Below are 27,619 nucleotides of genomic sequence, written 5' to 3'. Positions count from 1 at the left end.
AGATTTTGCTCAAGTTTGTAGCTTCTCTGTCTTGGTGGACATTTCAATATTGCTGCACAGCCATTACATTGTATTTTAACGGTGAACCAGTTTTTAAGCAAAAATGTATAAAAATGTGTCTTCATCTTTCCTAATCCCTCCTGCACCATTATGCACCTCTTCTGCCCATTAGTATGCTCAGTACAGGCTTTCCCCAGGAAATGCTTTAGCCAGATCCTGATGCATCTTGTCTCATGATCAATTTAGAAGACGACAGCCTACAACAATAGTCCCACTCATTATATATATATGGTAGTCTCTTCTAGTTGCATTTCTTTAAACCAATGACAATCGGCTTGGGGGTGACTAAGCTATGGTAGTAGCTCTGCAAAATAGTCGGGAAGGAACTTGTTTTAATAAAACATTTGCACCCCGCAAAAGAAAACACCACATATGGTATTATATGAAGTTAAATGTTCACACAGTACAGTAACGTGAGCTATTTAAATTAGCTGATACATGGTTAAACCTCATTGGCTCTTACCAGTGTATCACCGTGTGTACTTCTTCCACAGCAATCCTAGCCTGGCTCCGCCCTCCTACTAGGGATGCTCGATTATGGAAAAAATAATCACGATTATTTTGGTCAATATTGAAATCACGATTATTTAACACAATTACTCATTAACATTTGGATATAATGGATAGTGTCCATGGTATAATCTGTTAGTGTCCTTTATCTCACAGAAAGAGTCTTTGGATCAGAATAAAAGTTTTTACTAGTTTTTACTTTACTCAGTTTTACTACTGTGAGTCGGTTCAGCTTTACAGATATCACAACGTTACACAGCTAATGAACAATTCCGTAGACATAACGCAATGTGCATCTCACATCACATGTTCACTCACTATGACCACTACTACTGTCATTACGAAACATAGTGCCAAAATATCAACAATAATGTTGCCGTCAGTGGGCTTGTTTGCTAGCTAACCTTAGGAAGAATCCAGCACATAGACGGTACCTTAGAGTAACGTTACGTGAAACAGGTGATTTAACGTCCCTACTCATTTACATACAGTTTAACAACTAAACATTACAATGCATACACAATGCTGAGGGAACATTACTATGTTTTTTCATGTTGTTTTGAGCAGTATGCCTATGCACCCCCACTAAGCTGGAAAAAGTTTTAAACAGTAAGTGAATACAGCGTGGGAATACAACATCTATAGACAATATACTAGCTACGGTGGGGGCGGCAAAGGCAGAGGGACAACAGGGTTAGCTAGCGTTAGCTGCTACCAGACAACTGAGTTGGTTTTGCCTTTTTTTGCTCACCAAATGCTGCTGCCATCTTTACTCACGCTGAGTTTTTAAATTCCAGTGGATGATCTGCACACGACTGGCCTCCCTGACTGGCTTCGGGAGGGGCGGATGTGCGCAATAACGTGTCATTCAGAACACAAGACAAAATAAGAGTGTTCTTGCAAAACAGGACATGGCAAAATAATCTTTTCTCGATTTTTACTATTTTGGTGATCGTTGGGAGCCGAAATTAAAATGAAAATTAAATTAATTGCACAGCCCTACCTCCTACATACTTCCACTCAATGTTAATTTCCCTTCAATACTACGTCTGGGTTTGCGGTATAGTCTTGGGTTTTCTCCAGCCAAATTTTTGCCGGTCCAATCAGGAAACCGAGGGAGTGGCTGAGAACAATGACGTTGAGGCCATGCGCTAGAGTTGTAGTTCCGTAATGGCGGTGGAGAAAGATGCGAGCGAAGCCATGCGGTCCGTTGTGGCAACGCTGCCGAATATCCGGAAGTTAAAGCCCGAGCAAGAACAATCTTTGCTGAGTTGTGTTGGTGGCCATGATGATGTGGCCCTCCTCCCCACGAGGTTCAGGAGAAGTTTGATTTTCCAGCTCGCTCCGTTAGTGGTGAAGGAGCTGGCTAAGGCTAGCGGTGCTAATGCTAAATATAAGCCTTGTCGGTCTCCCCTCTTGTTGCACATGTGCATGAAATGCGTCACGACCAAACATTAGCAATTTGGTTATGGCAGGTCCAGAGTGGCTCTGGGCAAATCCAATAGTTTTAAACTTCAACAGAGTACCCGCCTTCAGTGAGTGGCCAGACTGTCTATACAAATGAAATGTACCAGATTCTGGTAGGACCAGGCTACAGCAATCCCACCAATCAGTCTCAAACCTCCCAGTTAGAGAGGAAATGCCCTAATCATATTCTTTGTAAATCTTTACAGTCATTCCCTGAAAGAACCAAGCATGTCTGCCATGTTGGACGATTCAAATCTTCTTGCTATTTTCAGCTTGTAGTTGTTTCCCGAAGAAAACGGAGTTTGAGAACGGTAACACACAGAGAGCAGAAGGTGAGAGACATCCGGTCATGGCTCATGCACCGGATGTCAGGCAATTATCCTGGAAATGTAGTTTCGTTGATCCAGACTAAATATCTGGTATATGCTGTGTGAAGTTAAGAATTGTCCTCTTGATTTTGTACTGTGTGTAAGGCTTTCTGCCTCTGTTGAAATGAATACAGGTTAACAAACGGTGATGTCAGGGTGATAGGATTCTTCTCAATATAAGCTCAATATTGGGATTTATACTGATAGACTGTAGCTTTTGTGTGTGTGTGGACGTGTGTGGACAAGGACTGTGGAAAGACACACACAGGCCTACTAGTGGGGTATTGTAGTGTTGATGTATGTATTGTGAAACCTGGTGCTCACATGTCTTAATGATTACAGGCTGCAGGTGGAGGTGGCCATGCAGACCAAAAATTCATTCCTGACATTTTTGAAATGTTTAACCAAAGTCAGAGAGGCTTTTCAAAGGGAACTTTGAAGGCTCAAATACTTTGTTTTTTTTAGGTTTTCCCCCCTTTTAAAGCTGTCTGTGTTGGTGAGGTTTAGAAGCTTTAGCTGTAAACTGTGATGAATGTGTGACACCAATACAGCAAACGGTTGTGTTTGATCTTAGCAGAGTAAATCATGGATAACCACACACACTTCATTGTTACTTAGCCAAGCAGCAAGTTACGTCATGCAGCCACAGGTCCTAGTATGTCCCACCCTCTAACTACTCCATCAAGGCTTCAGTGAGGAGTTGTGAAGGAAAGTCTGACCGTGTTTGTGGTGAGTTTACTCCACAGAGCTCAGGTCGAGTTGAGCTCTTAGCTCATAGTTTAGTTATGCCTTTAAAGGCCAGGGTGTGGTCTGCAGAGGAGGGATCACAAACGCCTTGTTCCCTCCTCCTTTTCTCCCGCTCTCTTTAGCTCAGGCTGCTGTTATTATGAAACAGCCTGGCTCCCATCCAGACCAAACCCTGCAGAGGGCCCACTGAGAGCCAGACGCAGAGTAGGACAACCTCTCTCTGTGTGTCTCACATTGATTGCATGCTTTGAAACTCTCAGCAGCGTCTTACGACTGAAGTTGAGCATATCATCTTTGCATTCCTCACATTTTTGTTGATTTGTTGCCAGCTGAATGAGTTGCTTTAGGCCCAGATGTTCATTCAGAGTCACTTTGACAGTGGATCTTTTGTGGTCAAACAAAGAATTACAATAAGTAGCCCAGTTTTATGCATGAAGGTGCTGCGTAGTTTAGTGTTATCTAAAAGTTTTTCAATGGCATGTCCACATTCTCCACTGGTATGGGTGTAACGGTTTGGTAACTACCTCAGTTTTGAAGTCACTGTTCGGTTCATTTTCGGTACAGTTATGGGGGGAAAAATGCAAAACTCCCAACAAGAAAGTAAAGAAGCAAAACAATGTGAAATCTGTGTTATTTATTATTTAACTTTTTAATTGTTTCATGATAATTGTCTTTGTTTAAAAACCATATTTCCTTTGGATGTTTACATTAAAGCTGTTGTAGTTAGGGATGGGTACCAAAGCCCGTTGCCAAAATGACACCTGTTTCTATTGGACCGGTATTTACTGGACTAAATGACAACGCAGATTTTGGTGCCTCATTTCGGTGCCACTTAAATATCTGCGCTTTGATCTGGTCCTCCGAAATGGACGTTACAGGCAACAGAAGCATCACTGCATATGACTAGTTAACATTACTTGGCAGGTAATGTTGCCCTACCGTTGCATAGTAGATGGCTTAAACAGCAGTCTAAAGTGTGCCTGTTTTTCACTCAAAGGATTCCAACACTGGGACATATAACAGTCTGCAGCTGAAGACACAGTATAGCCTAGCTGCACTGCCATGTAGTGGTTCCTCTTTTTGTTGTTGAACAGCAATTGACTGGTAAAATACGTTTTTGTTATTACATTTTAAATACATTTCAAATTTAAATTTGACCATATGGCCTTAGCAATAACCAAGCCATTCTTTAATGTTGTTGTTTTGTGCTCTTTTTAAAGTATCGGTTCAGGCACCCTTTAGGTATCGGCACCGTTTTAGCACAGGTACAGTATCACAAAAAACCCGAATGACACCCAACCCTAGTTGCAGTGGCCTAAGGAGATCACCACTATTTCTTAAGTGGATAGACATGCTGTCCCACTGCAACGTGTCTGGTTATGAATACAAGAGGACACCAGTCTGAACACTTTATTCATCACTACCACACAGCACACACTTTGATTTAAAGTTGCAGTGCAACCAATGTAAAAAGTTAGTCGCTGGAGCTGTGGATGGGAGGTTCAGTTTATAAAGGCTGGCTTTGAGTCCGTTATGTACCAAATCCTATCCCATTTTGGGTCATATCAGGAACTTAACCCCAATCAAAATAGAAACTCGGTATTGTATTTTCACTGTTTAATTTCTTTTAGACTTTTAATTCAGTCATTTGAAAATATAATGGTTCAAAACATGGCTGCATGTGTAACTGGTATGCTCAGATTATAATTGAGCAAAACATGTTGTGCATACTTTAGTCGGCCTGCTTCATCTGTGAAGCGAGGAGGAGACAAAGGGCTTCATTTCAGAGACAGCTGGCTTCAAACACAGAGTCATTTCCTGTAGGCTGGGGTGTGAGGGACAGCTTCAGCCCAGCATGTTGTTTACTATCATGAAACGCCTGCAGCATCTGCCTAGACAGTGCTGCTTTTTCCCTCCTTTTTTTCTCTCTGGCTTCACTTCATCTTAGGAAATTGAAGAAAAATCCTCAAGTTAAAGCTTCTCTTCCATCAAGCGTGTTTTTGATTTTTTTTTTTTTTTTTTTTTTTTTTATCCACTCACATTTTCCTCCTGCATTTTTTTAAAAACAGGAATCCATTTACTACGCTCATTGAAAGCAAAGTTGTGTATAATACCACCCTGATAAACCGGTTTCTGTCTGAAAGCTTGGTAAACCCATCTTTCCTCTGAACAAATGAACTTAGCGAGCTAAAGGCACAAGTTCACAGGAGGGTGTTTGGAGGGGAACAGGTGGGCAGGGTGGGGCAAAGTCCATTTAGACTGGGGTCTGTAATTGCTTGAAAATAGAACCATCGCATCATTCACACATCCCAGAAAAGACAAAATGCTGTAGAGATGGAGAAGAATTTTCAATTGAACTACTTAAGGATAAGAGAGTTTATTTTTTTGTGAAGGTTTGTAGAGGCTGCAAAGATTAATGAATTAATAGTTTTGTTAACTATTAAATTAATCTCCATCTATTTTGATGACCAATTTATCAGTTTTAGTAATTATTAAAAATCCTCTGATTCCAGCTCCTTAAATGTGAATATGTTCTAGTTTCTTCTCTCCTCTGTGACAGTTAAAAAAGAAACTGAATATCTTTAAGTTGTTGACAAAACAAGACCTTTTTGAGGATTTTTATCTTGGGCTTTGGGAAACACTGATCCACATTTGTCACAATTTTCTGTCACATTTTATGGACCAAACAACCAATTGATTAATCAAGAAAATAAACAACAGATTACATTTTAAAAAAAAGCACTATTTGCAGCCCTAAAAGTTAGTGCTTTAACCAAAAGATTGTCACATGTGAACATTGTGTTATCTTGGCAAGCAGCCCATACCCAGAAACGAAACTGTCTGTCACCCTTTTAATGTAATGTAATTACTTGCTGATTACATTGCCTCAGGACATAAATAAATCCATGACAGTTCCTGACCTGACTGTGATGAGTACACTTATGGTGGTTACCCACTGCTAGTACCAGCTCTGCTCGACTCGGCCGCGGTGCCCCATCCTCCATTTTCCATTGCAGATTTAGTACCGCCTCATGCGTGAGGCGAGCGTGGCTGGTCGTCATAGCGAAGCCACAGGAAACTGCCTTGATTGAACACAAACCACACACACACAGAAGGTTGAAGGTGTATTTTTGATTCTCGACATTTCTCGTTTGCCAGAAGAATTTTGTTTCAAAAGAAGCTGGAGGCAGCAAAAAAAACACCGCTGGCTAAACTATTTAAAAATGGCGGGTTTGTTCATGACACCCCCTGTCTGTCGCTAGCAATGATGACGCAGTGATTAGTGATGATTCTCTCTGACCAATCTGTAGTCTGCACGTTTTCACGTCACCTTTTGGTATCGCCACAACTTGGAACCTCGACGGAGGTGATACTGAAAAAAGTACCTGTTAGCAGGTACCAGGAACTTTTTTTCATAATGGAAAAACAAAGTCGAGGCGAGGCGAGCAGGTACCATGCAATGGAAAAACGTCATTTGTCATTGCATTACCAACCGGGCTGCCTTGTCGTTGTCCTCCCTCAGAAAGCAACAAGGAAAACGGACAAGTTTCGGCCAGACGAGTTGGATGTCACCGTGCTGACCGATGCAGGCCTGAAGGATGAGCTGCTCAAGCACGGAGTGGACGTGGGTCCGATTGTGGGTGAGTGCTCGCGTTAGCAGAACCAGCAGCAGGGTGATATGAAGTAAAAGACTGATGTGACATCTGCCCTCAGCACACAGATACATGGCTGCACTTCACACATACAAAGGGATTTGGTGTTAGTGCCAAACACTGATGGAATTCATAAATATTCACATTATTGTTTGATAATCTTTTGAACTTTTCACTTCAAAAATTAAAATGTCTGAAAGAATTTCATCATATTGGATTAAATTAGATTAGATAGACTTTTATCTCAAATTGGGAGATTTACGTGCTACAGCAGCAAAATATCAGACCCGCAGCACACATACAGAATATACAAGAAATAACAGAAGAAATAGGATAGAATACAAGAACAAATATTCAAAAAATAAAGATGAAAAAAATACAAAGGAAAGAATGTACAAACATATTTACAAGTTGTAAAATGTACTACTTTAATAGTATTTTTGTTATTATTGTATAGTATTTTTAGCAATAAAGCACATGTTTGCAATTGTATACTCAAATTTACTATTTTACTATTAAACAATATACTGTAAGTCTCAGTGGTTTATCAGAGTGGCTTTATCATGACTGGCTGCTCTCAATGTTTATTGGCAATCTGGAATATGTAAAGAGACTTAATCATTTTCAGAACTATTGTTTTCTGCTTCTTGAGTTCAAGTTTGATGACAGAGTAGGATTATACAGGAGAAGTCCAGGTTCTCTAAACAGCCTGCCTACACCTGACAAGATTCAGCTGCGGCTTACATCCACCTATCTAACACAACAGACACATCAATTTTGAATAATACAGCTGTCTACATAGCATGCGCTTCTTTTTCAGATTATTTGTGGTTTGGGCTGTGAGTGCAGAGCTGAAATGTGGCTGCAGCTGTTGTGCTGCTCACGTGCTGCTTTTGTTGCACGGGCAGTGTACAATAAGCTAGTTGTCAATCCAGAGAAGACTGGGTTTACCACCTTTACACTATTGGCCTCTCACTGGTCTTCAGTCTTTTATTGAATCGTCACAAGCCCGTCAGGCTGGTCAACACAAAAGTTCTCTGTGCATTTTACTGATATTATGTTATGATTTCTATTCGAGGTGTGACGAGATCTCGTCCCACGCAAGATTAAAATGTGACTAGTCTTATCGCCAAGGTAAAACTTGTCTAGTGATATCGGTCACAAGTGTAGAGCAGCAGCCAGTAGACAGAGTCTGACATGGTTGGTCTTACAATACATCTGGCTTTGAAGATGAGTCTGGCTTGGACCTCTAAATTAGCATAAAAGATCCCTCTCCCGTTCGCCAAAGTTGACTCTCAGTTCACTTTTGCAGAGCGGTAGCGGAGTTGCAGTTGTATAAAGCTGCCTGTTAAACCCAGCGTTAGAACATTAGAGGGTACGGCCGCTCTCTGTCTCTCGCGCCCAACACACACACACGGACTGCAGCAGTTCAGTGTGGCGCTGACTCGCGCAGATCACTCTTTTCTCAGCCTTCTTTTCCTCTGTCTTTTTTTTTAAATAAGTCGGAAGCAGAAAGCAAAACCTAACTTTACTATCATGAAAAATGTTCTCCCCTTGTCTTAAGATGGTCATAAATCAATTCAAGAGCAGACTACTTTCTTTAGTGCTGCCATGAAAAGCTTGGTTACGTTGTAACTAGGGATGGGCATGATTAATCAACAGTCAATAATTGATCTTTAAGAGTTTCGTTGATCACGTTAATTTGTTATCGATTAAACTAATGCAGGTTGCGTTGCGTAGTGAATCTTGAAGCAATGAAATGAATTTCACTGTGTGGTAGCAATTAAACATTTTACCACCCAGGGGCAATATTTGACGCCATACTCTGCGAGTTTCTGTTTTGATTTCAAAAGTAATCACAAAGAGGTCACGGCGAAGTGTGGCGTGGGACCATTTTGATCAAAAAAACCGACTTAATTCACTGCCAACACTGCGATGCCGTGTATAGGTACAACACGGCCACAACTCAAATGATATACACAAAGTGCATCCGACCCTGGTTAATATCGGTGGCGGTGCATCCTGCTCTCAGTCTCAACCTAGCATCAAGTCGGCGTTAGCACGGAGGAGCTGCGATGCACAATTGGTGAGCTTGTGTCATTCGCCCCCATGATCTCATCAATGCTGGACCCTCGTCACAAACACCTGGGCTTTCTTACACCACCACAGAGACTGGCTGCTAATGCCGAACTGGTTGAACTGGGAGAGGCAGTGGAGACCGGCATATATCTTAAAGTTTAAACCAAACGTCCAGTTTAACTGCCACAAGTTGTTCTTCTTGTAATAAAGATGTCATCGAGGAAAAACACGCTGTACTTTTGTATTGTCATTGCATTTTTAATTCATAAAAAGTTAAATAATGAATTTTAATATAAAAATATTAATGATTTAAAGGGTGTCTCGTCACACCCCTAAATTTCTAGTTCCCCGCTACTACAATTCAGGAACATTGACAGGTCAAGCCATTTTGTGCATGTTTAATTAAATGTCTCCCCTCTGCTCATCCTCTTAGCATCCACCCGTAAAGTATATGAGAAGAAACTGCAAAGGCTGCTGGATGAGGGTCCTACACAGCTGTTGCTGCCAAAGCTGGTTCTCACAGAGATGCAAGTCAACCACAACCACAATGGCAACTCTGAATCAGACCTGTACAGTGACAAGGAGGACGGTAAGAACAGCCACCCATAAATATAAAACAGTAGATGCAACATTACGTCATTGCTTTGGGAATAACCATCCACCATCTTACCTGTGTATTGTTTACAATCACCACCTATGGGCAGCAACTGTCAACTGTGCAGCACCTATTTGCTTTACCAAAAGAACCAAAGAGACCAGGTACTAGGGTTGGGTACCGAGACCCGGTGCTAATATGGCACCGGTTCCTTAACGACCGGTCTCTCCCAAACAAATCGGGGCCACTGATATGTCTGTGCTTCTCTCTGATGCTCCGAAACAGACGTTAGAAGCAACAGTGCTTGGTATTATTGTTCGACATCCCACTCCGAGCCTCTGTACCAAATTTTGTGAAGATCGGACATTAGGGGGCGCAATAATGAACGTAGACGTGTTTTGGCAAATAAGTCAATGCATTTAAAATGGGAAATTTGCAATAGCGATATCTCAGCTGTAGTAAATGCTATCATCACAAAACTTGTTGTACATGCCAATCTGCACTATATTTGAGGTAGAAGCATTTGTCCTTTTACTCAATGAATGGGAAATTTGCTATTGCATTTCACTACAGACTTTGGAGCTCGCACTTAGTGTAATTTCCTGACTTTTGCCTCGCCGCCGTCATGCTTTGGGTTCTCCTTTTGCGGGCTCCGCTGTCGTGGGTTCCACTTTCGTGGGCTCCGCGTGTCATCTGGGACGACTCGCGCTGGGGAGGTTTGGACCCCGTCATAACCGCTTGCAGTTCTAGTTATTACATTATTATTAAATCATTTCATTTTGACCATATGGCCTTAGCAATAAACAAGCTGTTCTTTAATGTTGCCGACTGTTGTTTAGTACCCTTCTTTGTTTTTCACTTTCTTAAAAAGTGTCGGTTCAGGCACCGTTAAGGCAACGGCACCGTTTTAAAAGTATCGCTTTAGCACTGGTATCGGACAAAACCCAAACGATATCCAACCCTACTATGTACACAGCAGTATAAAGAAGATGAGATTTATGTTTTACATGTGTGTTGTGTGGCAAAACACTTATATACAGAGGTACACTTATTTATCTCATCATTATAAGACTCACATTTTTATGATACACTTTTTTTTTTTTAACGGTATGGTTTAACTGGTTAAAGGATTTTAGTCATCGGATGTCGGGATTTGATGTTTTTCTCAGAAACGAGCTGAGCAATTGTGTGCGACAGCTTGGCTTGGTGCATACAATCACCAGGTTTGTTTTTATTTGGGGTGGAGACCTGCATACAAGTAGTTATTTTTACTCACTGCAAACAGACACCTTTCCCAACTCTTTTAAAACCGCAAATGTCAAACCGCTATTGAAGAAACAAAACCTGCACCCCACAGATTTGTTATTGCTGATAACTAGCTCTCAAAAGCATTGATCTGTAAGCTATATAGATAAGTTATAACCAGCAAACATTGTTTTAATGGTAGCTACGCTAACTTAGCTCAGTGGTAACGATAAGTAATGTAATTATTGTAACAAAGTTATTAGCATTAATTTGGTTTGTTGGTTGGTTTGCTGCCACTTCAATCTGCACGTGTCGTGCATGCGTTATTATGGCTCGCACGTTCTAGGCAAGTCCCGCCCTATGAAGCAGGACAATTGGTTGGGGTTAGGCATTGACCTTTATTGGTAAAGGTTAGGACAGCCGATTGGTCAGGGGATAGGACCTGAACAAATCACGTTACGTTGCGTAAGCATGGACACCTGGCCAATAGTAGTGTGTGAATGCTGTTGAAGGGCGGGTCTTGCCTAGAAGTTGCGTGGGTTCCATAATAACGCGTCATGCGTAGTACGTAATTGCGTCATTCATCAAACTGCGCCCTTTTTTTTGCTACAGTACATGAGGTACTTGTTGCTGTTATACGGGCAGTTGAGACTAATGCCACTAGCTATGTGGAGATTTATTGTGAGTGGAGCCCCAAGGAAAGAAAAAGAAAAAGGGCAAACTTCAGGCTAAAGAGGCCATTGCTGCCACGGCTACTGTACGGTTTCATCCTCATATGCTGTCATCGGGCAAATTCTGAGGAAATTCTTCATAGGTTGCGATACAATGATTCAGGTTTGTACGTCTTGTTTGTACATCAGTCTCCATGGCACCAATCTCAGAACCCATCGGTCCTATTAAGTCATATATTTTCACTGTATTGAAATAAACAGAAACTAATGGCTGCCTGGAGGCGAAGAAATGAAAATGAAAACCTGTGCTATTCCCTGGGATGTAATTCATTTCAATTTTATTTATAGTATCAAATCATAACATAGGTTATCTCGAGACACTTTACAGATAGAGTAGGTCTAGACCACACTCTATAATTTACAAAGCCCCAACAATTACAGTAATTCCCTCAAGAGCAAGCAGTGCGACAGTGGCGAGAAAAAACTCCCTCTTGGAAGAAACCTCGGACAGACCCAGGCTCTTGGTAGCCGGTTGGGGGTGTAATGAACAGTGGCAATAGTAGTCACATTAATAATGGAACAGTGACTTCAATGGTAGTTGTAGTAGTTCATGTCATATCAGGGCGCTGCAGGGCGTTACAGGAAGCAGGAAGCAGCATGACATTGCAGGGCATCGCTGAGCTCAGCAGGGAGTGCAGCAGGACCATGGCGACAGCTGGAACCAGGATCTTGGTGCCAACGTTCTCCAAGGAAATACGCTGGGGGAAAAAACATAAGGACTCCGGGGAGTAAACTCCCCAGAAGCTAGGATTAGTAACAAGCATTTCTGTGACGGGATACACACAAATAGTAATAGTAATAGAAAGGGAGAGGAGAGAGCAGCTCAGTGTGTCAAAGGAAGGAAGGAAGTCCCCCGGCAGTCTAGAACTATAACAGTGTAACTATAACAGCGTAACTAAGAGAGACAGGTCATAAGGAGAGGTAGCTTTTTCGGGCTTAGAACTCTCCCCCTGCCTGATCAGGCTTGGCTGGCCTGCCTCCCTCTACTTTGTTATTTATTATTAATCTAACAATTATGAAGAGAAGCAGGTGGGCCAGTTAGGTGGACACTGCAACTCCTCACTCCCTAACTATAAGCTTTATCAAATAGAAGAGTTTTAAGTTCATTCTTGAAAGCGATTACAGTTTCTGCCCCCCGAACCCAGATCAGGAGCTGGTTCCATAGGAGAGGAGCCTGATAACTGAAGGCTCTGGCTCCCATTCTACTTTTAGAGACTCTAGGTACCACCAGTAACTCTGCTGTAAAGTAACAATTTGATCTTCTTAAACTAAACCCACCTGCATGTGCGCAAGTTACAGTGTGTGACTGTACTGTGTTTTGTCAGAAGTGACACCAGAGCCTGTGGCCGAACCTGAACCAGTTCCAGTAGTGGAGAGACCGGTGAGGAGCAGAGGGAAGACGCCCGTCACCACCCGCACCCGCAGCAGTCAGCACCACACGGTAAGAAACCGCTTTACAACAAGCCAACTTCTTCAAGCCAACGAGTTATTTCTCAATTTCATTACATGCGGTGACAACAAGTCAGCACATCACTCTATTTACCTTAACATGGACTGTCCACTACCTGGGGAAATGTTCCTGGTTTCTCCAAAACTCCATCTATTGTCATTGTGATCATAATAATATTCTGTTTATTCTAAATGTGACTTCTCTGCTGCTGCTGATGTTTAAAACAAACTCTAGTGTGATTCAACTGAACGAGATAATGCAGGTGGGGAAGCCCCCTAAAAGAGCAGCACACCGCTGGTCCCTGACTTCAGCAGCAGGTTCATTAATCACATTCCAACACTTCAACCAAGGCCTCTTGTTTAACACTATCAGTTGCAGGCCGCATGGATTAACTTTAAGCCAGATTTGCAAAGAAAGAAAGAAGGAAGGCATTTAAATTAAGCATATTTACAAGTCTGAGCTGCAGTTCAGATGTCGGTGTGCAGTGTGTACTCAAGCAGATAGCATGGGACACCCAGCAGCTGGGGCTGATTATACAGTTTCTGAAAGAAGTGTTTTTTCATTTGGAGTGTAGTCACACCCTGCCCAACGTGAGCCTGTAGGTTCAGTGTATCAGTGCTGCTCACTGCATGTCAGACTCAAAGCACATGATGTGGATTAGCTACTGCCGTGCACATGCTGGAACAACCAGACCTCTTCACTTTTCTCTTCAGTGCTTAAGTGTTGATCTCTGTCCCTTACCTCCATCTGTTCTCTTTTCCTTTTCTTCTGATATTTGGCATCCATGTTTTTATACATATACGTTATTGTAATCATAAAACCTTCATCCTCCATTTCGTAAAGTATATTTTTACGTAAGTCCAATGTGTTCTAGTCTCTTCTGAGGAAATGTCAGTGTGAACTCATCTCCCATATGTGAGGGTGTTATTCAGCAGCGTTGCTGCTCTGAATGTGATTGTGAGCAGCTCCTCCTGCTGTTCTCACTGTGAATGTGCACCTGTTGAGCTGAGGCCTTGAGGAATGACAGGCACGTGTAAACTTGTGGGCTGCCAACCATAATTATATGAGCTGTACTGAGGAGGAGGAGGAGGAGGAGGAGGAGTGTGTGTGTGTGTGTGTGTGTGTGTGTGTGTGTGTGTGTGTGTGTGTGTGTGTGTGTGTGTGTGTGTGTGTGTGTGTGTGTGTGTGTGTGTGTGTGTGTGTGTGTGTGGGTGGGTGTGTGTGTGGGTGGGTGGGTGGGTGTGGTTGGTGTGGGTGGGTGTCGGTTGGTGGGTGGGGGTGGGTGTCGGTGTTAGAGTCTGACCGATATATCGGCGGGCCGATGTTATCGGCCAATATAAGGCATTTTCCAAACTATTTGTATCTGCATTTATATATTTATTATTTATAATGGCAGATAAATGAATATTTAAAAAATAAAAAAAAACGGACGAAACACCCTTTAGTCTAGACGGGATGTACCCAAAAAGTGAAAGTGAGGAGCATTTATGGGTACTAGTCGGGAACCGGCCTACTTTACATATTTCAAGGGTGCTGAATCCAAAAAAACTGGTACCCAAGCGAAATTGTGAGTTTTTGACCTTCTAATTTGCATATCAAAATGGCCACCAAATTGCCTATCTTGCTCAGTCGTTGGACCATTTTCCCCTAGTTTTTTTGTAAGTAGGCAATCAAAGATGAGGAAATTAAGTTTCTAGATCGATAGTCAAGGGTCAGAGCAAGGATATAGTGGAGGCTCACTGCCTTTTGTATGTATATATGCAAAATACCAACTTTTAAGGTGAAATTAAGCATTATTTGTGTCATTTTTTAAGGCCAACATAAATATTCAATCAATATCACTCTTAAATGTTCCCAGTGTATATATGATATGTGATGTATTCCATATTACATAATAACTAAGAAAAACACCATTGCAAGTTGTCTGAGATTTAATTTGTTTATGCAAACAAAGCATTTATGCACTTAATTCAAACATCGAAAAACCCAAGTGAATAGGGAAAAAAACACCATGAAACTTCCCTTGAACAGATCTACAGATCACATCTTGTTTCTGTATATTTTCTTTCATGTTTGTAGCTTAATTGCTTTGCGTTTTTCTGTTTTTGGTAAATTGTTTTTATACCTTTCTAGTTTGCTTGTGTGCCATTTGTCTTTGGAATTTCATTTTGATTAGTATTTCTTTCTGCAGTCCTTTTCCAAGTTCTTTGGTTACACCTTGCCTGGGTATACTTGAGGACTACAACTCCACATTTAAACAAGGACATTGGTCATCACTCTGACATGCACACATTGCAGTGCATAAAAGCCCTGATTTTCGGCATTTGCACTGGCGTGTTGTGCATTGTTTTTTACAGGCACACAGGATCGTTTCCAGGCAACTTTCAGGTATTGGATTCTGTGACATAAGAATGGGCTGTAATCCTGAATCACCATGTTTCCATCCCATGTCCAAGGGTGAAGGAAGCTCAGGTGTGGCATAGTGAGCATTTCTCCAAACCATTGCCTGGTAGTGTACTCTCAGCAGATGGAAGTGGAGCGCATCACTTGTCGCCGGCATTGCTTCTGGTTTACCTGTCCTCGAGAAAAGTATATGCCTTGCTGCATCAACAGTCTGTTTTATGCACATCATATATTCTGCAGACAAAAGCCTCTGAAGATCTTTGAGTCTTCTCTGTGAGATCACCAATTCCGAGGTTGCTGAGCAATTGATGGTGCATTTTCCAGACTTTCCACGATGTACTTTTGGTGTGACTTGCAATGTATGATGTGGTATCACAACCAGTTAGTGCATGAAATGCTACAAGGCTTGGTGCTGAATCCTTTGGCAGTTTGTTAAAAACAGCATCAATGGGTATATATTGTGGCTTCCTTGTGGTACCAGACAACAGCCAGAGTTTTTTACATGCTACGAGCGGGAAAACAAGGCTGTGTAATGGTTGTTTTCTGTCAGTTTGAAGTTTGTGATGTAATGGTCTTCAGTTGAAGGCCATGTTGATGTGTTGTTTTGGATGTTATGATCAGTGATGGATGAAGCAATAATGAGTTTTGGATGTTAAACAGTGTGATACATGGATTTTACTTGAACCTGAAGGGATATGTGTCTGTAATTCATGGCTTTCATTAGAAAATAGTGGAATTTTGCTATAAAAATCTTTTAAAGACCGTTTTCTCAAAATGACTTTTCTCTCATACTCCAAGAACAAAATCTCCACTTCAGTAGCACCTTTATACACCAAACTTCCCAGTCTTGTACCTAGTTATATTATGAAGACAATTACAGAGGGATTTGTAAATGTATTATTCCTAGCCTGATTTATAACATTGTATTCCAAAAAACATGGCGAAAATCGTTTTTTTAAGGCTGTTGACAGTATATTCTGATTTACAGGATAACAAAAGTAGATATCCATAAATACCTCTGTGATATTTTTTTTCCCCATCTAATATGTGAACACAATGAAAAAATAATTTTGAACATGGCTTTATCCAATACTCAGATTTCGTTTTTAAAATATATGCAAATGAGCGCATATTTCATTAGATAATGCCATCCATCCATCCATCCATCTTTGTCCGCTTATCCGGTGTCGGGTCACGGGGGGAGCAGCTCCAGCAGGGGACCCCAAACTTCCCTTTCCCGAGCAACATTAACCAGCTCCGACTGGGGGATCCCGAGGCGTTCCCAGGCCAGGTTGGAGATATAATCCCTCCACCTAGTCCTGGGTCTTCCCCGAGGCCTCCTCCCAGCTGGACGTGCCTGGAACACCTCCCTAGGGAGGCGCCCAGGGGGCATCCTTACTAGATGTCCGAACCACCTCAACTGGCTCCTTTCGACGCAAAGGAGCAGCGGCTCTACTCCGAGATCCTCACGGATGACTGAGCTTCTCAACCTATCTCTAAGGGAGACGCCAGCCACCCTCTTGAGGAAACCCATTTCGGCCGCTTGTACCCTGGATCTTGTTCTTTCGGTCATGACCCAGCCTTCATGACCATAGGTGAGGGTAGGAACGAAAACTGACCGGTAGATCGAGAGCTTTGCCTTCTGGCTCAGCTCTCTTTTCGTCACAACGGTGCGATAGATTGAATGCAATACCGCACCCGCTGCGCCGATTCTCCGACCAATCTCCCGCTCCATTGTCCCCTCACTCGCGAACAAAACCCCAAGGTACTTGAACTCCTTCACTTGGGGTAAGGACTCATTCCCTACCTGGAGAAGGCATTCCATCGGTTTCCTGCTGAGAATCATGGCCTCAGATTTAGAGGTGTTGATCCTCATCCCAACCGCTTCACACTCGGTTGCGAACTGATCCAGTGAGTGCTGAAGGTTGCAGGCCGATGATGCCATCAAGACCACATCATCTGCAAAGAGCAGCGATGAGATCCCCAGCCCACCAAACTGCAACCCCTCCCCACCCCGACTACGCCTCGATATCCTGTCCATAAATATTACAAACAGGATTGGTGACAAAGCGCAGCCCTGGCGGAGGCCAACCCTCACCTGAAACGAGTCCGACTTACTACCGAGAACCCGGACACAGCTCTCACTTTGGTCATACAGAGATTGGATGGCTCTGAGTAGAGACCCCCTCACCCCATACTCCCGCAGCACCTCCCACAGTATCTCCCGGGGGACCCGGTCATACGCCTTCTCCAAATCCACAAAACACATGTAGACCAGTTGGGCATACTCCCGGAAAGACTCCTTCTTCAGTCGGACGGCTTCCCTGACCACCGGTGTCCACCACGGTGTTCGTGGGTTACCGCCCCTTGAGGCACCTAAGACCCTAAGACCACAGCTCCTCGCCGCAGCTTCAGCAATGGAAACTTTGAACATTGTCCACTCGGGTTCAATGCCCCCAGCCTCCACAGGGATGCACGAAAAGCTCCGCCGGAGGTGTGAGTTGAAAGTCTGTCGGACAGGGGCCTCCTCCAGACGTTCCCAATTTACCCGCACTACACTTTTGGGCTTACCAGGTCTGTCCAGAGTCTTCCCCCACCCCCTGACCCAACTCACCACCAGATGGTGATCGGTTGACAGCTCTGCCCCTCTCTTCACCCGAGTGTCCAAAACATACGGCCTCAGATCAGATGAAACGATTATGAAATCGATCATTGACCTTCGGCCTAGGGTGCTCTGGTACCAGGTACACTTATGAGCATCCCTATGTTCGAACATGGTGTTCGTTATAGACAATCCATGACTAGCACAGAAGTCCAACAACAAACAACCACTCTGGTTTAGATCAGGGAGGCCGTTCCTCCCAATCATCATTGCCCACGTGTGCGTTGAAGTCCCCCAGCAGAACAATGGAGTCCCCCACGGGAGCCCCATGCAGGACTCCAGTCAAGGTCTCCAAGAAGGCCGAATACTCCGAACTCCTGTTTGGTTCATATGCAAAAACAACAGTCAGAGTTTTCCCCCCCACAACCCGCAGGCGTAGGGAGGCGACCCTCTCGTCCACCGGGGTAAACTCCAACGCAGCGGCGCTCAGCCGGGGGCTTGTGAGTATCCCCACACCCGCCCGGCGCCTCACACCCTGGGCAACTCCGGAGAAGAAAAGAGTCCAACCCCTATCCAGGAGTATGGTTCCAGAACCGAGACTGTGCGTAGAGGTAAGCCCCACCAGATCTAACCGGTAGCGCTCCACCTCCCGCACCAGTTCCGGCTCCTTCCCCCACAGAGAGGTGACGTTCCACGTCCCCAGAGCCAGCGTCTGCCGCCCGGGTCTGGTCCGGCGAGGCCCCTGACCTTCACTGCCACCCATGTGGCATCGCACCCGACCCCAACGGTTCCTCCCACAGGTGGTGGGCCCATGGGCTGGAGAGATGGGATAGATAATGCCTAATTTGCATATTTAAACATTAAATTACAGAAAACTTGTAATACATTTCTTTCTCATCTTAATGTAAGTAATCAACTGGCAGAGTTTCATGGTGATATCTGCTAGTTAAAAAAAATTCCCTATTCACCTATAGTGTCTCGCCTTAAAAATGACACATATAACACCTTAGAAGTTGTACATTTGCATGTATATACATAAAGAAGGCAGTGAGCCTCCACTATATCCTTGCTCTGACCCTTGACTATCGATCTAGAAACTTAATTTCCTCATCTTTGATTGCCTACTTACAAAAAAACTAGGGGAAAATGGTCCAACGACTGAACAAGATAGGCAATTTGGCGGCCATTTTGATATGCAAATTAGAAGGTCAAAAACTCAAAATTTCGCTTGGGTACCTTTTTTTTTTTTTTGGACTCACCACCCTTGAAATATGTAAAGTAGGCCGGTTCCCGACTTGTACCCATAAATGCTCCTCACTTCTTTTAGAAGGCCTTTTTTCTGAAATCCGTCCGTATAGGCGTTGCACAGTTTGTCCACCAGAGGGCGCTCTACACTGTCCCTGTTGGCAACACTCATGTTTAACCCTTTACGTTTCATATCTTAAATTTGTATTTTTATACATTTTATTTATCCGAACTTTAATATATTTTGATGTTCCTCTGTTCTGTTGTGACAATAAAACAAACACGTTTATTTTTAAACTGCATTAGCATCATATTATTTTAGTGAGGACTCTTAAATAACTACAAATAACTAATGTTAGGGAAATTTGCTTGTTTTACGCTTTTCTGGATTTCTTTTTTTTAAATATATATCTGACAATACATCGGAATATCGGATTTTTAAATCACCAAGTATTTGTATTGATATCGACCTTAAAAATCCTTCATTGGTCAGCATGTGTACGTGTGACCTTGTTCCGTTCTTTCTGTTCTTTGTCGATAGCTCTGGTTTTTCTGTCCTAGCAGATAGTGGCTGAGGATCTCAGGCCTGTATTGACAGATCAAGTCCAGTTGAAGTCTAACAAGAGGGTTCACCACAGACTAGACAGTCCAGCTCGGGCAGAACCTCCCTCCACCTCGTCTAGACCTTCTCAGGTAGCTCTGGGCCTTTGCCATGGTGGCTGTTTCACTCACTGATATTTCCATGGACTCACAGGTTGATTGGTTCCAATATCTGCTGATCTGTAGATCAGAAGATGAGTGCTTCTCTTGTTTCCTCTTATTTTGACTCAAACTGCACGTAAGGGTGGGCAAGTGTTGGCAAATATGTGCGTTATCAACCAGACTGATGGTCACAAATGGGTTAGATTTTTTCACAGTCAAGCTTTGCCAATTTATGTTCCTCTATCACTCCTTGGTGAGATTCATTGCAAATTATCAGGTTTGTTTCATTTGCTGATATAGCTGCTTCAAAGTAGAGCAAGACAAAAATCTAGCCCCATTTGACCTGGTATTAAAAATCCACTCTGAGTGATTGAATCATCCGGTGCTACCTGCTCTTAACTAGTGTCCCCGCGGTTGCCTGAAAAAAGGCAGCTGCCGGTTTACGGTAACCTTATTTTTAGTTTCATAAAACTTCCCCACATTCACACAATCACAAGATGCAGGATATTACTACATTATTTTTCTTACGTCACAACTTCTCATTTTGCTATTTTGTTATTTAGCAGGCTCACATTGCAAGACCTATCTCCACAGTGCTATGTCAGCGCTGGAGTAAGCCGGCAAGCCCGCGTGGTCAATGCTGCAGCCAAATCAGGAAATGTTGGGCCTTCATCAGCAGTAATGTATCACGACTCCTAACAGCAAACATAAAACAGTAAAATAATGTGAATAAAATGACATACATATTGTTCTGCTCTCAGGTGTAAACTCGTGTATTCAGAGCTGTCCACTTGTTATTGGATCACTCAGGACAGATGTTAAAACCAGGTCAAAACAGGCACATTGTCTTGTAAGGTGGGCTACAAACTAAGGCCTGATCTTTGAAGATGGCTGCCCAATACACATCCAAAGTCTGAAGGGCTCCTTACAAAAAGTGAGAGAGAAGTTTAAGGGAGCATCCACACGGAGACGCTTTTTGATGCAAACGCACATGTTTTGCATCGTTTGGGCTGACCGTCTAAACGAATTCTGTAAACTTACTGCCTGTAACGTACTTTTTTGAAACCTGGTCTCAGGGTGAAAAAATTCAAAAACCGCTCTCGTTTGGATGGCAAATACGTCCGTATCGATGAAGTTATCATCACACCCCTCGACCTCTAGTGCACGGCCACACGACTTCACTCACTGCGGTGAAGCTAAGCAAGCATATCCCATCTCCATGGTCAAACCAGCTCACTTCATCTAGCTAAATACTGTGTCTCTGCTCCCTGACAGTTCCCTCTGCTCTGCCGGTCCTGAAGATATATTGCTAACGTTATGTAGCTAACATTAAACACCGCTAAAGTAGCTGACCGCTATAGCAGTGACGTAACGTTAACATTAGCTGCTATGGTTGGGTGTTTATAAAGTGGAAGTAGACAATTTATCAACTAGCTAGCTAATCTGTCTGCTTATCAACTCCTTGAACGGATTATAGTAACTTTTACCACGGCTTATTGTAGAAAGGCTACTGCAAGAAAAACGTATAGATTATTAAAAAGACATCATTCATGGATCATTGATGTTTGTTTGACTGCCGATGTTAGAGCTAGCGAACGTTAGCGCGCTAACGTTAGCGCGCTAACGTTAGCGCGCTAGCGCGCTGCTAGCGCGCTGCTAGCGCGCTGCAATCATGCAAAATAAAAAGCAATCCAACAGCACATTATACAACGTAAACAAAGACACATTTTCTTGCGGCGGCCTTTATAAGCGGTGGAAGTTATTTTAGTCCACGGATGTATTAAGAGAAAATTATAATCTAGCTAGTCATGTTATATGGTTACGATGGGAAGTGGAAGTGACTATGCTCTTCTTCTCTGTTTTTTGGTGAATTTCTGTAGCAGAAACAGTGCCGCCTATAGGCCTGGCATATGAAGTAGCGTATTGAGTCATTTGCAAGTGGATTCGTTTGGACGCAATCTTGAAACGAATCCAGGGAAGACTGGTAAAAAAAAAGATCATTTTGGTACGTGTGGACGGGGCCTTAGACTAGTCACACAAATTGTCACACTCAGTTCTGACAAGCACTTTGTTTAAAGCACACTGAGGCGTAACCATCTTTGACATAGTGGTTGAAGTTGGAAATCCTGTTCCTGAATCCTAAAAGAAATTGTGTGCTTGCTCACTTTCTGTTTGAAACCTGTAGCTCCAAGAGGAAGAACTGGGGCTGCGTCTTCCAAGACCCAGCAAGGATTCATTCCACAAGCCAGTTGCTCTGCTAAACACTGCTCTGTTTGAGGTTAGCCTTCTGTCTATCTGCCATATGTCTTAACCAAAATAAATTTTTCACAAAATCACACGTCCACAATGTCACGTCAACACACTTGAGTAAGGCTTAATCAGTCAACACACTGGTGATGAATAGCAGGGAATAGTGCATTGTAGGATAGTGAACACTGTGCTTTGTAATCACAGGTAATGGGTTGCATGCTGTTGCTTTTGTCCATCACACAAGTCTGTTAGCCATGTAGCCACTAGTGATATTCCGATTAATCCAGCCGATTAGTGTCATTTTGAGATGAACGGGCCCCCAGGAAATGTGCTGGGCTTTAAAGCCATTTTGACATAGCATCCAAACGTGCTGTGACGTGATGCCATGGGGCCCAAAAAGACTTTTTCCCATTGATTTACACGGCAAAAGACACGTCTTTAAACCAGGGGGTATACTCTTTTGAGAGTCACAACTCTGTGAAGGCACTCAGCTGCACTGGGTGTCAGTACCCAACCCTAGTGAACAGGGTTCTGTCACGAAAGCTGGAGCCAGGTTTTTAATAATGCTGTCCACATGTCAACAGAATGTTTTGAAAAAGACGTGTGTCACGTTTTCATAAAACCATGGATATGGTGTTGTGTGTACAGGTGACATGCAGATTGCAAAATGGAGGAAGACAGAGAAAATAGTGAGGAAGAGACAGGCCAGAGAATATGACAAAGTGTCCAAAGTTTAGGATAATTTCAAGCTGATACAAAACGAAAACTCATGTACAGTGTGTAACTGAACTTGCTTACCACAATAGCACAATCTCAATGCTTCAGCATAAAGCTGGGCAATATGGAGAAAATCAAATAGCACGATATATATATTTTATTTTAAGTTAGTCTTGAAGTTGAACGGTCTTCATTCTGTCTGTTGGTCCGCCATTGTGAGTAAGCAGTAAATTTAGGACGAGTATGTCCGAGTACAATAAAACGCAGCATAACCGGCACTACCAAGCTCCACCTGGGAAGACAGGGAGAGACCAACCGCTGCTTACTGACGTAAAAATTTAGGGCGGGAAAGTCACCACAGACAGTTAGATTGTATTACTTGACAAAGCAGCAAATACAAGCGCTTTCATCAGTGGATCATATGCTCAATCACCATTGTTTTAACTTACTTTTGTAGACTTTCTAGACCAGTAACTAGATGAAAATCTTATGGACAATAACTATCAAGGCAAAATATTGAACAGCTCTAACAGTCTGGTTAAGTTCAGAAAATTACATCGCTTTACTGTAAAGCAGCCTTTAAAACCAGGAAAAGACAACACATCTAGTACAATATTCAAAATTTAAGACGATGTCTAGCCTAATATATCGATATAATATCGATATATTGCCCAGTCCTACTTCAGCATCTCAGCCGAAAGCATCCAATCTAACTTTACCACCCAGTCCACGGAGCAGTTAGAATAGAATATCTTTGTCATTGTAACCGATACAACGAAATTAAGTGCACTCCTTGTCCGTGCCAAACATCTATGAGGTAATTTATACTTAAATAAATACATAAATAAAAAAAATGCTACTAGTGCAAACATATTAATTCTAAAAACACATGGGAGACACACTCATACAGGCATCCACATTTAAAAATTGCACTTAGCCCTATTGAGGTAGATTAGTGATAGGAACTATACTTTAGCAGCATTATTCAATGCACTTAGAGCTGTTGAATAAAAGCTGTTTTGTAGCCTGTTTGTTCTCGATTTCATGGACCTGTATCTCCTGCCTGACAGCAGTAGTTCGAACAGTGTGTGACCGGGGTGTGATGAGTCCTGTAGGATGGTTTTGGCCTTTTTGAGGCAGTGGGAACTGTTAGTTACCTTGTGTATTTGTGTCTCAGGAACCTGAGCCATGTATTGAATCTTTGAAGACCAGCAGATAGGGTGCATAGAGTTAATTATTATGTTCTTTATGTTCCTTCTCTGTATGTCCAGCCGGCTACTTCAGTTAACAGATCTGTCGTATGAGGAAAATTTAGGCTATGCCTAAGCCTCACACTGTCGACGCTTTTTTTTTTTTTTGTTGCCATTGACCAGTTATGCAAAATAAACTAAGTAATAAGTAATAAGTCACATTTAAAAAATAAATACGTGATGTAATGGAACTTCCTGCAGTAATGTTGAGAAAACTCTCTCAGACTGGCACAGAAGTGGCCACGATGGAGAGTCTGGCCTTCACAACTGAAGTAAGACCCACATACACCATTTGCCTGGTCTTCCACCAAGCCAGCGGATCCTCACTCCTGGAGACGAGTGGCTCTGCCAAATAGCTCCTCATTTCCATTAAGGCATCTGTTGTGGGAGTTCTAGCAGTGACTGCCACAGCCACTCTGCTGTCAAAGTCCTCCCAAATTAATGCCTGGGTAGGAGGAGGGTCTTCTGTGCTGGCACCCTCTTCTTGTGGAACATCCGCCTGCCCGCTGGACATCCCTCTCATCACCCCAACCACACTTTTGGAGGCTTCATCGGCAGCCACTGGGTCGTGGAAGGCCCGTTGCTTGAACCGTGGATCAAGCAGTGTAGCCTCGGCCAGCAGGGTAAAATGCTCTATCTTGTGAAACCTGGTGTTCATTTCTGACAACAGCACATTTACCATGTCCACAGCTGGACCTGGAGTGGATAGGCCTCCATGAATACGCTGCACTACTTTGTGTAGACCCCTTGCCATTAAAATGACCTTTGATGCAGTCACAAATCTATGGAGAGTAAAAAAGAGATTAGATATTTTACACTAAATGATGAACTACATTTATTCCTTTCCTGCCTTGGTCTGATAACCTGTTATAACTGTAATCATTATTATTAAATAATGCTTTGTGACTTTAGTGTTACTTTGTGACTTAAATTAAAATTCAAGCTACATTGTGAAGGTGACTTTAATGTAAAACTAAGTACTACTTTATAAATAAGCTAATAAATATTATTTCAAACAGTAAATTTACTAAGAATTACTATGTAGTTACCTAACAAGATGTCATAAAATGAGTCAAGTGTGTCATTTATATAGTTAAAACCTTTTTTTTACTCACCTTTCAGCGCTGATTTCAACAGTCACCTCCTCAAATGGCTTGAGGATGTCGCAGGCATCTTTCACAATGTCCCACTCAGCAAATGTGAGGGTTGTGAGGCTGGGGTTCACCAATGCCAGTGTTGTGATGATGGCATCCTTTCTGTCAGTTACTCGTTGAAGCATGTAAAAAGTGGAATTCCACCGAGTAGCAACATCTTGCATCAACTTCAGTGGTTCAAGGCCCATTTGTACTTGTGTGGCTCGTAGCCTCTCTGATGCCACTGTGCTGCGGTGCACATATTCCACAATTGCTTTCACCTTGGTAACTACTTCTTGAATTGGCTTCAAGGCTTGTTTCACTATCAAGTTGATAGTATGGGCAAAGCAGGGCACATACTTCCAGCCAGCTACACTGATGGCTGCCCTAATGTTGCTGGCATTATCTGACACGCAGGCCACCACCTTCCCTGTTATGTGCCATTCTGCAGCAATCCTTGTCAGCTCTGATGCCAGATTGTCAGCTGTGTGTCTTTCCGACATATGAAAACAGTCTAGCAATGTGGAATTGAGTTTAAAGTCTTCATCTATGTAGTGGCAGGTGACGGCCATGAAACTTGTAGTGTTCCTTGAAGTCCAACAGTCTGTCAGACACACAGCTGACACATTGGAGATTTTGTCCGCTACATCACTCCTTATCTTGTGGAACAGCTGTGGCATATGTGTCCCGGATAGGGCCTTTCTGTTTGGCAGAGTGTAAGTTGGGTCAAGAGCCTTAACAAAAGCTTGGAAGCCTTTGTCCTCAACTATAGAAAATGGTTGAAAATCAAGGACAATCATTTTCAACAGCTCCTCATCCATTTTTTTTTTTTGTCTGTTTGGCCCCATTGCCCAACGGGCATACACCCCGATGGACTGCTGCTGGGGTCGCCAGTTGGATGTTTGGTCTGCAGATGTCTTCTATAGTTAGAGGTTGAACCTCCATGACCTGACAATACACTTTTGCATATTGTACACTTTGCCTTGTTTTGTCCTGCTTCTTCAAAATGCTCCCAAATGTTGCTTCTCTTCCCAGATGACATCTTGCTACTGACAAGTGAGTTGTTTGTGTCAAAAATGGGTGGGGTTTAAGGTATCAGTGTGACTGTCTGTCTGCTAGTTGACCTCATGACCTCAAGACCTCTACTTGCCTTCACTACTGTATCCATAGTACCCAGATGGACAGCCAATGAAATCACTTAATTCTTGGTTGCTATCTGGGTTGCTATATTCACTGATTGGCTGTAGGTTAGGTAGTGGAGCAGATAAGTGTCATTTTTTAGGGAAATCGTTCACTTGTGGATGCAAGCACCAAAATTGGCACAATTACTCAGTGGATAGTGCTCTTTCAAAAAAGTACGTTAGCCATTGCAAAAAAACAGGTCAGCCGCAGCGGCCATTTTACTTTCCGCCATAGCCAAATTATGTATTTAGCATGATATCTCCTGAACAAAACATTCAACTGCGTAAAGGATGATGTCTAGCCCTATGTTTTGATGGTCAACGATTACAATGATACCACACAAGATAAATGAAGGCTTCTAGACAGCTGTGGTGGCCATTTTGGATTCCGCCATAACCAAATTATGTATTTTCCATCATATCTCTTGAACCAAACATGATAAATCACGAGAGGTGATATTTACCCTTATGTTTTGATGGTCAAGAATTAAAATGAGCCCATATTCAACATCATAAACTATTTATATCATTAGTTAACTCTAATGGTGAGATCTAATGATGTCGATGTAAATCATAAAATTGACATTTTAAGGAATTTCAGGTGACTTTGTGGGATTTTTGAAAAAAGTAATGTTTTCCAAGTTAAAGTGTTTTAAAGCATGTAGCCTACCTTCTAAATGTAAAATAATGTAATTCAATTCACAAGGGTGCAGAGTGTGACCTGCTAGCTGCATGCTATCCACAACAATCCACGGTTTTGTACTTCTTTCTTGCTTATTTTCTGCGAACATCCGCTACACCCGCCAGAACCTTTTGGACATCGGTGACTAGCACCAGATATCTATTTTGAGTGTCTTTCATTATATGCACAACATCCCAGATGACATCGCGAGACCGCTGGTTATGCTAAGGCTAAGAAAACAACCACAAAAGCCACCTCTACTGAGCCTGTATCTCTCCAATGCCAGATCCCTGGTACATAAAATGGACGACTTGCAATTACAACTCGCTGGAAATCGCTATGTTTGTGACTGTTGTGTTTTGATTATCACTGAAACCTGGCTTCACCTGGGGATACCCGATGCTAGCATACAGCTAGCAGGTCGCACTCTGCTTCGCTGGGACAGGACTGAGGACTTCATTAAGAGCAGAGGAGGTGGGCTATGTATGTACGTGCATGAGAACTGGTGTAATAATGGGACAATTATAGATAAACACTGTTCCCCTGACG

General features: G+C 42.7%; 1 protein-coding gene across 3 annotated transcripts in view; it reads left to right on the top strand.

The window, feature by feature from the left end:
- Nucleotides 1-27,619, top strand: part of tmpoa (thymopoietin a) — a 46,274-nt gene that overhangs the window by 6,349 nt on the left and 12,306 nt on the right. Inside the window, exons 2-6 of one of the 3 annotated variants that reach the window (XM_028570765.1) lie at nt 6,676-6,793; nt 9,318-9,473; nt 12,781-12,896; nt 19,720-19,848; nt 22,043-22,135. In XM_028570765.1, the coding sequence (XP_028426566.1) occupies nt 6,676-6,793; nt 9,318-9,473; nt 12,781-12,896; nt 19,720-19,848; nt 22,043-22,135 (612 nt within the window). The remainder of the gene's footprint in view (nt 1-6,675; nt 6,794-9,317; nt 9,474-12,780; nt 12,897-19,719; nt 19,849-22,042; nt 22,136-27,619) is intronic. The other 2 variants (XM_028570766.1, XM_028570767.1) reach the window with 2 other exon arrangements.

The sequence above is a fragment of the Perca flavescens genome, chromosome 23, assembly GCF_004354835.1.
Source record: "Perca flavescens isolate YP-PL-M2 chromosome 23, PFLA_1.0, whole genome shotgun sequence".
In the NCBI taxonomy this organism is placed as follows: domain Eukaryota; kingdom Metazoa; phylum Chordata; class Actinopteri; order Perciformes; family Percidae; genus Perca; species Perca flavescens.
The sequence above is the reverse complement of the archived record's forward strand: the minus strand, read 5'-3'. Positions and strand labels throughout refer to the sequence as shown.